This window comes from Lactuca sativa, chromosome 1, assembly GCF_002870075.4.
Source record: "Lactuca sativa cultivar Salinas chromosome 1, Lsat_Salinas_v11, whole genome shotgun sequence".
NCBI lineage: Eukaryota > Viridiplantae > Streptophyta > Magnoliopsida > Asterales > Asteraceae > Lactuca > Lactuca sativa.
In genome coordinates this window covers 35,598,614-35,612,705 of record NC_056623.2, presented here as the reverse complement: position 1 = coordinate 35,612,705, position 14,092 = coordinate 35,598,614, and the positions used below count along the sequence as shown (strand labels likewise).

The 14,092-nt window shown below is 35.7% G+C and overlaps 1 protein-coding gene across 6 annotated transcripts; it reads right to left on the bottom strand.

Moving 5' to 3' along the window:
* Positions 1–5,183: 5,183 nt before the first annotated feature.
* On the bottom strand, positions 5,184–10,124 carry LOC111920163 (TITAN-like protein). Of its 6 annotated transcripts, XR_006189018.1 has the most exons (10): positions 9,715–10,124; positions 9,484–9,555; positions 8,989–9,115; positions 8,582–8,855; positions 8,413–8,462; positions 8,220–8,280; positions 7,419–7,831; positions 7,189–7,300; positions 5,940–6,014; positions 5,184–5,725 (listed from the first exon to the last, which is right to left on the bottom strand). XR_006189018.1 is itself a non-coding variant. In XM_042900023.2 (8 exons), exons 1-8 carry the CDS (start codon positions 10,023–10,025, stop codon positions 7,280–7,282), a joined length of 1,329 nt encoding a protein of 442 aa, XP_042755957.1. In that variant the 5' UTR covers positions 10,026–10,124; the 3' UTR covers positions 6,997–7,279. The 6 variants fall into 6 exon arrangements, 4 of the variants coding, with proteins under 4 accessions (XP_042755957.1, XP_042755961.1, XP_042755962.1 ...); XR_006189019.1 differs by lacking the exon at positions 5,940–6,014; XM_042900023.2 differs by lacking the exons at positions 5,184–5,725; positions 5,940–6,014 and having other exon boundaries at positions 6,997–7,300.
* Positions 10,125–14,092: the final 3,968 nt, after the last annotated feature.

The following is a 14,092-nucleotide window of genomic DNA, read 5'->3' as shown; positions in this document are numbered from 1 at the left end:
TTTAATATTTAAAATTTTAATTTAAAAAGTCTTAAATTTCGAAAATTTTAACATTGAAATTAAAACCCTAGTATTTTGAAGTGTTTAAAATACACCCTATACTATACATATATATATATATATATATATATATATATATATATATATATATATATATATATATATAACTAAAATGCTAGTCTTACCGTTAGTAGGCCTCATTCACGAAGCCGATCTATAAGGGGGTATAAGGTTATGGCCTATAAAATGGTCGTTTAATGGGTATCCACTCTTACCCACCGCTTCCTTGATTGGTGGAGGGCCGTTAGCCAAACGGATAGGATAGGGCAATCCTCTCCTCATTAATAAGTATAATGAATCTATATAAAGTAACTAAACATTTTTTACAAAATTCTCAATCTTGGTTACTTTAGGCAAAAGTGAATAGATGCAATCCCATGAAATTATACTTTGCACCCTTGCTAAGAAGTTAATGGAGCGTGTGTGGTTAACCGACACATCGAATAGGTGACTGTAACAATGAGGGCACCATGTACATTTGCATGGTTATTCACATCCGCTTTGTGATCATCGGCATCCCAGTCACAAACTAGAGGGGCATATCGAGATTTAAACATGCCATTGAAAAGTTGAATGAATCTCAAATGAATCTTGGAATTTTCAATACATTTAAAACTTAAGCCTTTTATGTTAGTGGAGCGTGTGTGGTTAACCGGCACATCGAATAGGTGACTGTAACAATGAGGGCACCATGTACATTTGCATGGTTATTCACACCCGCTTTGTGATCCTCGGCATCCCAGTCACAAACTAGAGGGGCATATCGAGATTTAAACATGCCATTGAAAAGTTGAATGAATCTCAAATGGATCTTGGAATTTTCAATACATTTAAAACTTAAGCCTTTTATGTTTTTCATGGTGGAAAATTAGTGAATCGTCATTCACTTACCTCTAAATTATTTGCATGTTGGATTACGGCATCCCTTTTCTAATGTGTAAATAATGTTGTTGGATCCTAGCCCTAATTTCTCATTTTGGGTGTTTAATTAGGGATTCAATTCTAATCAAACTTTGTTCCTTTCTAATTGCAGATGTTTAACGCAAACGTGAACAACGCTGCTCCTGGTTCATTCTCGCTAATGAGCCTATGTCAAAAAGTGACGTTTGATGGATCGAATTTCAACGAATGGATTAGATACATTCGCATGATTGCTCGTTACGATGACAAAGAATATGTCCTCGACGAGAAGCTTGAAAAGATCAATCCAGAAATCGCTACTCCCGAAGAAATGGCCGTCTTTGAGGCCCACGTGCTTGATGCAACAAAAGTTCATTGCATCATGCTGGCCACTATGAATCTTGAACTCCAAAAGTCCTATGAGGACATGTATTCATATGAAATGCACCAAGATTTGCTGGAGAGGTACCACCAAAGCGCAAGGCAAGAGCGCTATGAGATCATCACCAACATGATCACCGCTAAGATGGGAAGTGGGGAGTCCCTAACCTCGCATTTGAAAAAGATGCAGATGTATGTTGATCGTCTTCGCAAGTTAAATATTAATTTTGGGGAAGATTTGGCAATCGACATCATTCTCCACTCCTTTCCCTCGTGCTACAACCAATTTAGGATGACCTACCATATGAACAAATAAAAGGTCACCTTAAGCAAACTCCAAGGGCTCCTAAGGACTGTTGAGAGCAACCTCAAGGACAAGTCTGTTGCATCAACTCCCACTCCACCCGCTGCTCCTGTTTTGGCCATTGGGCAAGGGAGGGGCAAGAAGAGGAAGGCTCCTTCAAAGAGCCACCACAAGGGAAAGCCCCAAGATGGTACCTCTTCTAGAGGAACCAAAGTTGGTTCTGCTAAGCCCAACTCAAACCCAAAGGAGGCAGAGTGCCACCACTGCCACAAAATAGGGCATTGGAAGAGAAGCTGCCCGGAATATCTGCAAGCCATCAAGGATGGGAAGATCAAGCTGTCTTTCGCAGGTATTTACACAATTAAATCTAATCATTCATCACATGTTATTTCTTGGGTTCTTGATACAGTATATGGTTTTCACATATGTTCTGATTTGCAGGGACTAAGAAGAGATAGGGATGTGGAGCGTGGAAGAATAAATCTAATCATGGGGAACAGAAGATCGTCATCTATCACCAAGATTGGAGTGTATTCTTTAGCGCTTAGTAATGGATTAGGTTTAGATTTAAATAATTGTTGCTATTCGCTAGAAATGGCAAGAAACGTCATTTCATTTCATGGCTTGTTTAGACAAGGATTTAGATATTCGTTTGATAATGAGAAATGTTCGATTTATGCTTATCTAAATGGTGTTTTATATTTTGAAGCATTGCCTTGTAATGGAATTTATGAAACTATTATGGTTGTAGATAACCTAGGAAATGATGTATTATGTTTGGATTCTTCCAATAGTATGGATAAAGCATGCTTGTGGCATTGTCGTCTTCGACATGTCAATAAGAAACGCATAGCCCAACTCCAAAATGCATGATAAAAGCATGACATTCCTGATTGTTCAAAGCATAAATATATTTTAACCATGACTATTATTCTATGAAACATTCACCAAACATTCAAAAAAATCATACCAACTGTTCAAGATTAAAAAGATAACCAACATTCAAACAAACAAAAACACTACCATATCATACATGATCAAAGATTTCTAAATCTTCCGGAAATTTTATTCACATCATTCTAATGTGTTCCTTATATCGATCAAATCCCTCACCATTTTTAATGAGCCTCCTTATCAACCTTTCCTTATTCCTTTGATTTGTTAATTTTTTTTTTGTTCTTGTGCTTGTTTATTGTATGTATATAATACTTTGCAGCATACATGCAACATAAAATATGTAAGCTTCTTATTCTATAGAAAACCTTATTTACCTAAGTCAAAATTCCACATTTTCGCTTACTTACATGTTACCAAAATACTTTTAGATCTGTCACATTAACAATACACCATAATTGGTTATAAGTTCCTTGGATTACTAAAGCAAGTTCATCCTACTTACTGAAAGTAACTTTGCTATAATGTATTTTAATAAAATTACATTATTTCTTATTTTCTAAGAAAAACCATACACTAATCAGTTATAGTTACATACATATTAACCAGAAGACTAACAAAATATATGTTCTTAAAAAAATATCTTAAATTAACAACAAACATTAATCATCGTAACATTCTACTAATATTTACAAGCATAAAACTCAGAATAAATATCTAGTGAGATATAATGTTGTTAAGTCAATCGAATATGAAACAAGTTAACTCAGACTAATTGCAAACATAAAAAGTCAATAACATTCTAAAGCTTTACAACAAACAGGAGATTCCATTAGTTACCAAATCATGAAATATAAATCAATAATCCATGATTCATAGAAATTGAAATCATATAGAAAGAAAAATCATATAAACATTGAATTCATAGAAATCAAACTCATAAAAAATAAACTAAAGGATATGTTAGTTTCATCTTACCCGATTGTTAAAATATTCATTCTTGATGATCATAATCGGAATAAAGAGATCCAAAATCAGAGGTATTCAAGATTTGATTTATGGTAGAATGAAATCATGGTTTTTAGAAGAAGAACCAGAATCAGTTTCTTAGGGTTTTATTGAGGGGTTTTGGAGAAAAGTATCATACTTAAAATCGCAATCGATTTAATGATGACAGGAAGATCAATGCAAAGCAAATCAAAATCAAGAATAAGAAAAAGTTGAAAGGTATTCAGTTCTTCCATCAAGATTGCATATCACGAAGAAATATGATTTTTAGGGTTCGGTGGTAGGTGAGGGTTTTTCCAGAGCTTGAAGAATGAATAAAACTGTTTGAATCACAATTGCAAATCAATTAAAAGTAAATTTATGTTACCACCCCTCCGTTTTTTTCACTAATCCTAAAGTTTGAAAAAATTACATAAATGTCACCGCCTCTTTATGTTTTGTTTTGATTTAATCTCAGCCATAGATCATGGTGGTTGAATGGTTTAGATTTTGTCCCCATGTCTCACAAAATATCATTGTCTCAATTGAACTCAACCTTATATATATATATATATATATATATATATATATATATATATATATATATATATATATATATATATATGAAATTTCTATTTACTCACCATGTTTCTCAACCTGACTCACTCATCTTCTTATATCACAAGTAGCAGTACAAATGTACATGCATAACAAGAGATTCAAGGAGATAGAAATGTAAATTGTTAGTCTAAGGCACTGTAAGGCGTGTTTGTTTCGTGTTCATGTTCACAAATCAACATGAAATTGACACAATTGAGCATGTGTTTTTCGTGTTTGCCGTTTTTGTCGTGTTATGTTTCATTAAGTATGAATTAAATAAACTAATGGTTATGTAATGTCATCTTTATCGTGTAAAGTCGTGTTATTGTGTTTTAATTGGTTCGTTTTTGTGTTAGTGGAAGAAAAAAACACGACATCGTGTCATGTCGTGTTCATATTACATAAAATTTTATCGTGTCGTGTAGATAAAAATACGAAACAACTGCCCAATTTGACAGCCTAAGAATACCTATTTTTACTTAAATCTAGGAAAATGATGCTTACAAGTACCTAGAAAAGGTAAAAGTTTAATTTAGTCAACTTACTTGCCATAGAGAACAATTTCTGCGAACTGGAAGTTCCGAAGTTGTAATAGGCATACATCACATCCACTATTTCTCAATCTCCATGAAAAAATGTTATTTTCTTTGAAACTAGAAAAAAAAATCTTAATCCTTGTTTTTTTAGGAAAAATTGTCTGCAACATTAGAACAAGAGTTGTTGAAGTCAAATTCCAATTTCACCAAAGAAAGTATATTCTAAAGAAACTGTGAAAAACATTCCCATAAGACTTTTGATTTCTTTAGCTAAATCATTAAAAAACAAGGTTTTCAGCCCAGTTCGTTTTATTTATAGCTTAATGTTTCAAGTTTATCGGAATATAGTAATAAAATAAGTTCTTGTTTAGTGCTCAAAAATGAAAGAAGAAGGTTTATTCATCGATAATCAAGCGTATTTATCGATTCATTGGGATTTTAATAAGTCCAATATGATGCATTCCTGACATCAAGACGTGGACGATTGTAATTCAAGGACAATGTTCAGCCAACAAAGTCAATAAAGCTCTGATCTTTTCTGTAAATATGATCGAGAAACTGTTAGGCTGATGCAAATCTTTTAGATGTTTTAGTAAACGGACTTTTTGCCAAAACATGACCATTGGCGCACACACACAAGCCACAAGGTGCTTGTTGAAATGACCAACACATGTGGTGTTAAACCGTAGCAGGCGACTTACAAGAATTTGATTCAAAAGTAGTTGATGGGGAGGAAAATTGGGGAATCTTTTAATCTCTTACTGGAGCAGCAGAAAGTAGAGCATCAAGTAGTGTTGTCCAAGAGGAGGAGGTAGTTGAAAGAGGATCAAATTATGTTAAAAGATCATCATCACCACCGGATGCAAATGATGGTAGAAAAGATGGAGGATGAGGTAGTTGACCATGAGCATTCATTTGTGTTATCATATAATGTCTCATAGCAGCGTGTTTGTAGAAAAGCCGGATCTTGAGAAAATGAATAGAGGCCCCAATATAGTGCATAACCAAGTGCAGTTTCTACCAATTATTTGCCCAAAACCAGTTTACCACATTGAATTGACGCCTATAAAAAAAATAGAAATAAGATATTTGAATGGATAATGATGATGTTTTTTTTTCTGGAACTAGATAAAATGTCTTAATTTGAGCAAATGACCATTGTACCCTCATATACATTTTTGTTTTTAAAATAAGATATTATCAGCTTAATAATTATCATATATGATTATATATATGATTATACACAAGAAAAAAAAACAAGATGAATTGCATGAAACCTTTTGCACGCTCTATTTAAGTTGATAATCTCTTTCGTCTAGAATTTCTGTTCCACCTTCAACAATTTCTTGTGTCTAGAATCATATATGACAATTATAAGTTTATAATCTCTTATTTTATATATATATAAAAAAAATCAGACATCATCATTACATATTCAGATACGTATTCCTAATTGCTTTTGCAAGCGTCAATTCAATGTTAATAAATTGATTTCAGGAAAACACAATTGACAGAAAATTGTTGTTGGTTTTGCAATATATTATGACCTCTATCCCTTTCTTGCAGAGCACGTAGGGTCCAGGTTTCGAACTTCCAACAAACACGTTACTATGGGACATCATATGATAACAGAAATGAAAGTTAATGCTTAACTATCTCACCCTCCACCTTTTCTACCACTACTTGCTCCCAATGATGGTGGCGGTGATCTTTTAGCACAACTTGGTCCTCTTTCAAGTACCTCCTCCTCCTCCTCCTCCTTATACAAGTGTCGGTACCACTTGATGCTCAACCTCCTTTTCCACTTGATACTCGTGCTTCAGCCCAGATGCTTGTTGAAACACGAGTATCCAAACTTGGGGGCGATTCATGATGCTTTGGACTTTTTTACTGAGTTGAGTTATACATGAAGTCCTTTGGTTTTGGCTTACAAGAATGTGTTTAAGGGTTTTGTTGATGAAGGTAGAGAATTGGAGGTGGTATGAGGGGTTGGGAATGATTTATTAAAAGGGTTAGTTAAAAAATAAAAATAAGAATAAGAAAGGAGTAAAATGTTACTTACAATGACTTAAGAGTAGTTTTAATGGTGTTAAACAAAACTACCAACCATTTAAGGAATTAGAATCATAAGAGGAGTAGCACTCAAAACTGTCCTGGACTTGAGACTTTTTTGAAAACCACATGGACCATTTAACACACACCCCGTTTAAATCCTGCTTCCAAACTATTCAAACACCTTGATGCCTTTGGGCCAAAGGCCTTTTGGTAACTTTGTCTTGTTAATGTGCATTCTTTGTTATTTTATTAATATTCAAATAACTTATTAGTATCATGTGTCTGAAATGTGTTTCCTAAGATTCCACATTTACATTTTTAGACTTAAAGTCGTCTCAAGTTATCAATTGTAAGGGCTTTTTTTTATTTGACCCAAAAAAAGCTTAACCCCATTAGTTATTACATAATGGACCACAAATATCAATATGACAATTGACATAGTTTTTTAATTTACTTGCAATATGTACGTACCCTATGAGTTGTCAGTTCCAATCCACCAATTTCTCATTTTGCCTCTGAAATTTATACTCATCAAAATACAAAGTCATCATAGCAGAAGCAATCATTCATTGGCTTCTCTGCGCTGCAAATCATAACACCAAAGGAAACAAGAAAGACATGAAATAATAATTTTCAATTCATGAAGAAATAAATTTTGAATCAGAAAGCTAATAAAAAACATCATAGATCTATAAACTTACCATTCGTTTGCTTATATAAGGCTGCAATTGCAACGATGAATCATCAGAATGATTTTTTTCATCCTTGAGAGGTTTCTTGGTTTCCACCTGAAATTCTTTCCGGGAGTCTTTTCTGCTTCCTGATTGCCATACTCTACCGAAATTTGGAAGCCAGCTGCCATCAAATCTCTTAGCAGGTAGTTCCCCATTTCTCTCCATCTCCATTTCTATCTTTCTTTTTTCAGCCCAAGCAGCTCCAACCCTTTTAGGATTTAACTTTGATTTTACAGGTTTTATCACAGGATCTGTTTCCATTCCAGGATCAACATGAATTCCATTCTTTGCATTAAACCAAGGAGGGGGTGCTCCGGAATGCACGTTTCCGGTGTCCGTTTCATGGACTGTAGAAGAAATTCGAGTGAGCTTCTGCAAACCTATCACAAAATTAATAATATTTTAGGTGGCATGTGGTTCTACAACACTTGTTGTAATAGTAATATAGAGAAAGGTTAAATGTTTGTTAATGTAACAACATTTCACCTCTTTTCCCCAATTTAAGCAAAAAAAGAAAACGTTTTTGTTATGAAATATGCAAACCACGTTTCATTCTAGGACCAAAATATGCATAATTTTATCATTAACATGTTTAACCAGTAAAAACATGGTTGTATAATTCGTGTCAGTTGCATGATTGGTAAAAAGGTGAGACATTGTTGCATAAATTGGTGAAGAAAACATGGTTGTATACTTGTGTCATTTGCATTAATTGGCAAAAAGGTGAAACATTAAGAGTGGCAAATAAAGTGAAATTGTAAATGATACCTAATGAACTATCATCCCCATTAGCTTCCCTGTTATGTGCATATACCTGGCATATCTTCCCCTATCACATTAGTGTGTGCCAAAATAATGGCAAAAAATGAACCCAAAGAACAAGCAGAAAATAAACCAATTTTGTCAAAACTATAATATGTTGTCACGAAAATAACAGGAATTATGCTCATTGGAAACATACCGGTTTATTGTCAGGATAACCTTCATTTAAGCAGCTTTTGCCTGCATTACCTGAGTAGTAACATTACATGAGCACAAAAGAAAGTTTTAATAAGACTATATAAATCATGAAAGTAAAATAACAAGGGGTAAATCAATAAATTATGTATTATGGACAGACAATCAATCACCTTTTAAGTTACTTGAACGCTTTGCATTTGAACCCAACAGCAACAATTTGTCATCATAACCTCCAGACATATCTGAATGGGATACCTGATATTTCTCATTTGTATGATATTGTAAAGGTGAAACACCATTTAGAAAACTTGAATTATGTCTGTCAAAGTTATCTACATAATCAAATTTCAGTTCATTGTGGATATCATTTGAAGGTCCAATCATAGGGCCATGAGATTGTTCATTAGCACATTCCTTCTTCATTGATATGCACTTCTTTTCATACTGCAAAAACATGTAGACTGAAGTCATAAGTGTCTGTAAGGTTCTACTTATAAATCTGTCTATTGTCTATTTTTGTAGTGTAAGGCATAATATAAACAAGAAGATTTAGCTTAAGAGGCTAAAAAAGAACTACCTTAGCAATATCTGCCTCTGAAATCCGGAAACCATCAATTCGATCCATTCCCCCACCATGTTTCCACATAAAACTTTTTAAGTTTTTCAAGTGATCTGCACTTGCAAGATGGCTAATTGCATTTTCACTGACAAAAAGAATTTGAAATGAAATAAGATGACTGTAGCTAAACACGACTTTATTTATTAGCTTGAAACATGGTTTTGTTGATTTTCCATTGAAATTGTTCGTGACTGGCATCACAAAGGGCATGAACTTCAAACTGGGTTCTACATGAAAATTTGTTTCTCAAAAATGTCTGACAAGCATATGAATACATAAGGATGTCTAGATGTGCCCCTTCAAAGTGATTATTGCCTAAAATCAGATCAAACGGTTGATTGAGTTATAGGTACATAATTAATTTCCTACTATATCACCAACTTCCTATAACTTTAAGCCTAAATAATCAAAATCAAACACTGGAAAGGATTAATTTGAGAATTTTAGACTCACATCCAAAAATCCGCTAACGTTCTACAGCTTTGTTCGTGTAAATGGTCAAGCCCGTCTAGAGTCACTAGAATGCTACACCATTAAAACCTAGGAGGTTATAAACGATAGAACTTATAACCAGAAGATACGATATTCTGGTTCTACTTAGATTTCTCAATGAAAAAAGCAGATTACGCCTGCTTAATATGTGCATTGATGTGTAAATGCGTACGATGGTGGTAACTTGCTCACCAGGCAAAAGAACTGTCGTTCTCCGCAACATCAGAATCGCAAAAGACGCACCAAAACCTATTGCGAGACGCAAGCTCTGGACGAAGTAAGTTAGGGTTCTTAAGAAAAAGCCGTACATCGGAGAGTTTGGACTGAAATCGAGATAGGAAAGTTGAGAGCGATTTGACGTGGTTAGGAAGGTAGTTATGGCGGCGACCTAGATTGTGATTGAGCTTGCATACTTTACAAAACTCAAAATTGTTGTTCTTCCCTTTCGTTTTCGAGTTCCTTTCCGTGGTGTTAGGGTGCTTCGTCTCCGATGGTTCTTTCATCGCCTATGATACGAACCAAAATTTCGATATCCGAATTCCAACCCTCCCAAACGAAAGCATACTTCTTGAAAGAGACGAAATATTCCTGTTGTGTCAATGCCGATCAATGTTTTAAAATCCGGGTCATTGACCGGTGTGATGACAAAGGGTTCATGGATCAACCTGTTCAACCGGTTACCGGGTTAATCAGGTTTATGGTTTTTTTCTTTTTTTTACTATTTTTACTTTCCAGTATAATGAATAAACATATAAAACCAATAATTTGATATCCACAAAGTTCAAATGGCTCGTTGTTTTTGCGTTCGCTACTTATATCCAACTATCCAAACCTTATTAAAACGGGTCAATCCGGTTTTAACCGGTTCAATATAAGCGGTCGAACCGCGGTTTAGGAGAAACCCGGCCGGTTCGATCCGGTCCGTATTTTACAAAAAACCGTTCTTAATTGACCCGCCTTCTACCCCGGGTCACGGTCCAACCGGTTTAACCGGCCGGGTTGACCCGGGTTTTAAAACATTAATGCCAATTGAATCAATGTTGTGAATTTGAGTGATAGGCCAATGCTAAGTGTTCCATGTCGTTGGATAGTCGTTTATGAGAAAACTCCAAACATGGTCCCTATGGTTTGCAATTTTTTTACTAAGGAATAGTGATGAGATTTAAAATCGGAAAAATCGAACTAGAATCGGAATTGTTAGAACCAAAATATGTCGAATCGATTCGAGTTTCAGGTCTAAAGAATGGGTTTATCATGGTTCCATGTAATTCGGGTTTGGGTCTGTCGGGTCCAGGTACACTGGGTTTAAGAACCGGAACCGGAAGCACTTTTAGGGACCGGAACCGGTTTGTATGAAAAATTTAAAGCATGCATATCGCATTCATTTGAAGTCGGATTGACATAAAGGTTTTTCCAACTTGTAGTTTAGAGTTTGTAAATAAGTTTATACTATAATTTTGACATTTTTGGTTTAATATTTAATAACTTACAATCCCCCAAAATTGAGATGTCAAAGCTGAAAATTTTCAACTTTTCAACTATTTGTTTTTCTACTTTGTATTATGTGAAAATTTTAAAACATGCATGTCTCATTTTTTTTAAGTCGGATTGACATTTGGTTTTTCTCAAAGTGTAGTTTAGAGTTTGTAAATGATTTTATACTATAATTTTGTCAATTTTGATTTCATATTTAATGACTTACAGTCCCCCGAAGTCAGGGTATCAATATAGAGATTGTTGAATCTATATGCCCAAGAATCATTATTGAGTGACATTGCTTATAATATATAATTCTATAAGGTCACACATTTATCAAGTTGACACATTTTGTATATTTATTATTAATACGATTATTAATAAATAATATTAATTCTTGTATTCTATTAGGTAATAATTATTGTTTTGTGAAAATAATAATTATAAAAGATTATAACTAATTTTATTTCATATGGTATTATTAATAAGTCATGCACAACCTTTTCGACTAGTTGGATTCTTTTGTCTTTTACCTAAATACAAAGTTTATATTTTATAAACTTTAAGTTTATAAAATTTTAAGAATTCTTCAATGCCACAACCAAAGGAACCCCACGGTACTTGCCAACGGCCCAAAACAAAGGTCTAATGGTCCCACGAGGCCCAACTGAAGAAATCCCCTCCATGGCCCAAACCGAGAATACTAAGTCCATTTTGCTCATATGATGAGTACGTGGGGCGTACTCAGCTGATACGCTTAGTGTACCCACTCCGAGGTCAGTACGCGCATCGTACTAATTGGGTACATCCAACATACTCCCCAGGTTCCTTAACAATTCTATTAAGCACTTAATTCGTTCAACCATTACTTCATATTCTAGAGCTAATTTCCTTAAGGTGACTTATCACGCAAAGTTGGCAGCTTTATGTGCATACATGGCTTAATGGGGGCTCTAAATCTCAAAATAACTTAACAAGGGGGTCTTAACACATGCATGAGTCCATAAACACCTCCAAGCTTGCATTTTTATGGACAATGGGACCCTAAAATGCTCAAATCTACAGGGTTAGGCTTCTAAAACGACCCTAGTTGTAACACTTCGAGATTCAGGTGCATTTCTTTCACCCTTATTCTTTGTCAATTGGTCATGATTAGTCATTGAGTGGAGGGAAACTAGCAAGTGAGTATGTTGGGCGTACCAGAGGGGTACGCTGCGCGTACTCATGCGCTTAGTTTGGACGCGGAGTCGCCAAGGTACGCTGGGCGTACCCAAAGTTACGCCGGGCGTACCCGGCCCAGGAGCAAAAACCCTAATCCGTCTTGTGCACTATTTAAAGGGTGCTAAGGCTCATTTCTCAGCCTCCATATCAGTGAGTGAACCCCTAAGAGAGAGCCTCCCATCGTCCTTAGAGTGTGTGAGTGTTGTTGGAGCTAATTGTGTTTTGGTGACTTAGTGAAGAAGAAGGAAAGGAGCTCTTGGAAGCTAAAGCTTGAAGTGCCAATTTGGATATGAGATCTACAGAGAAAGGGGCTACATTTAGAGGTATAAAGTTCAAAACTTTCCTCTTCTTTTGGTTGCTGTTGCATGTGCCATTTCTAGGGTTAAAAACCCCAAAGGTGGAGACTTTTATGAGTGTAAGGTGCTCCATGGTCCGAGATCTGTCCATTCTCAGTGATATTAGTGATTTAGAACCATAAAGTTTCCATCTTGGTTGTTAGTTTGAGGTCATGCTTGAGTAATAAGCCTTTTAGAGTTAGAGGATGGAATATTATAGGAGTTGGTGGCTTGTTCAGCCATGCAAAGGCTTAAAGTCATCAACTTTATGGATTAAGAGGCTTAGATGTGGTCAGATCTAGAAATTGGACGTGGGTCTTAACTGTTTAAGACCTCAAGAGCTAAGGGGCTGAAGTCAGGGAGTACGCCGAGCGTAATCCCAGTACGCGTCGCGTACTGGGTGGCGTTCCCTGATTATGAGAGGCACCCGGGTACGCTCAGCGTACACATCTGGTACGCGCAGCGTAACCCGGAAAGTTGACTTTTGGTTGACTTTTAGGGTATGGTCTATTGTGGGGCCTTTTGAGTTATGAGAGGGGTAAAATGGTCTTTTACCCTTCTGAGAGTGTCATAAGAGGACATAGTCTAGCCTTTGAGAGTTATATTAAATAGGGTATTTATTTCATATGATTAGGCGGAGGCTAGGCCAGCGTTTACCGAGACAGAGATTTACCGAGATACCAGAGGTAAGTCTTCTCACTATACTTTACCTAGCGTGGTAACAGAGTTATGTGACAGTGTATTTCAGAGTTATGTGCCAGTGTATTTGCATGTTATTTATGTGTTGTGATTATTGTGATATGTGATATGCATGATTCAGAGTTTACAGAGTAGGACCAGTGGGTCCATAAAGTTAGGACCTTCGGGTCCATAGGGTTAGGGCCAGAGGGCCCATAGAGAGTTGGGGCTGGAGGGTCCCACTGAGACACTTTGACCAGAGGGTCAACAGAGTTATAGCCTCGAGTGGCTAATACATGTTAGAATGGTATTTTGGGGAACTCACTAAGCTTTATGCTTACAGTGTTACGTGTTATGTGTTTTAGGTACCAGTGATGACCGCGGGAAGGCGCCGGCATGATTCGTACGCGCACACACACATGGGATTTCATGTATTTCGATCTTGGGGGATGTTTTGTGAAACAAGGATATGATACAATGACATTTTATTAATAAATGTGTTTGGAAAATGTGTTTTAAAAATGCGAAAATATGTTTTAATTTTTACGGTGTTATAAGTTGGTATCAGAGCCTTGGTTTGAGGGATTCGGGTGCACCTTCGGGCGTATCTAAACTCAAACTGAGGATTAGAGGAAATTTCGATAATAAAATAGTTTTCAAAAGAATAAAAAGAGCTTTCGAGACAAAACATAGCAGAGTCGTGTGTAAAAACATCCAACGCCCGAACGATGATTTCCCAAAATACCATTACAATAAGTGTTATGAGATATGATATGATATGATATGTGATGAGTTATATTATGCATGTTAGAGTAAACTAGGTATTCTTATTAGTACTAGAGTGGCCTGATATGTGATGC

Coding starts and splice junctions, on each gene's coding strand:
- LOC111920163 (XM_042900023.2), bottom strand. CDS start 10,025: ATGAAAGAACCATCGGAGACGAAGCACCCTAACACCACGGAAAGGAAC. Junction 8,463..8,581: donor GCGTTCAAGTAACTTAAAAG/GTGATTGATTGT, acceptor GTTACTACTCAG/GTAATGCAGGCAAAAGCTGC. Junction 7,301..7,418: donor CTTATATAAGCAAACGAATG/GTAAGTTTATAG, acceptor TATGATTTGCAG/CGCAGAGAAGCCAATGAATG.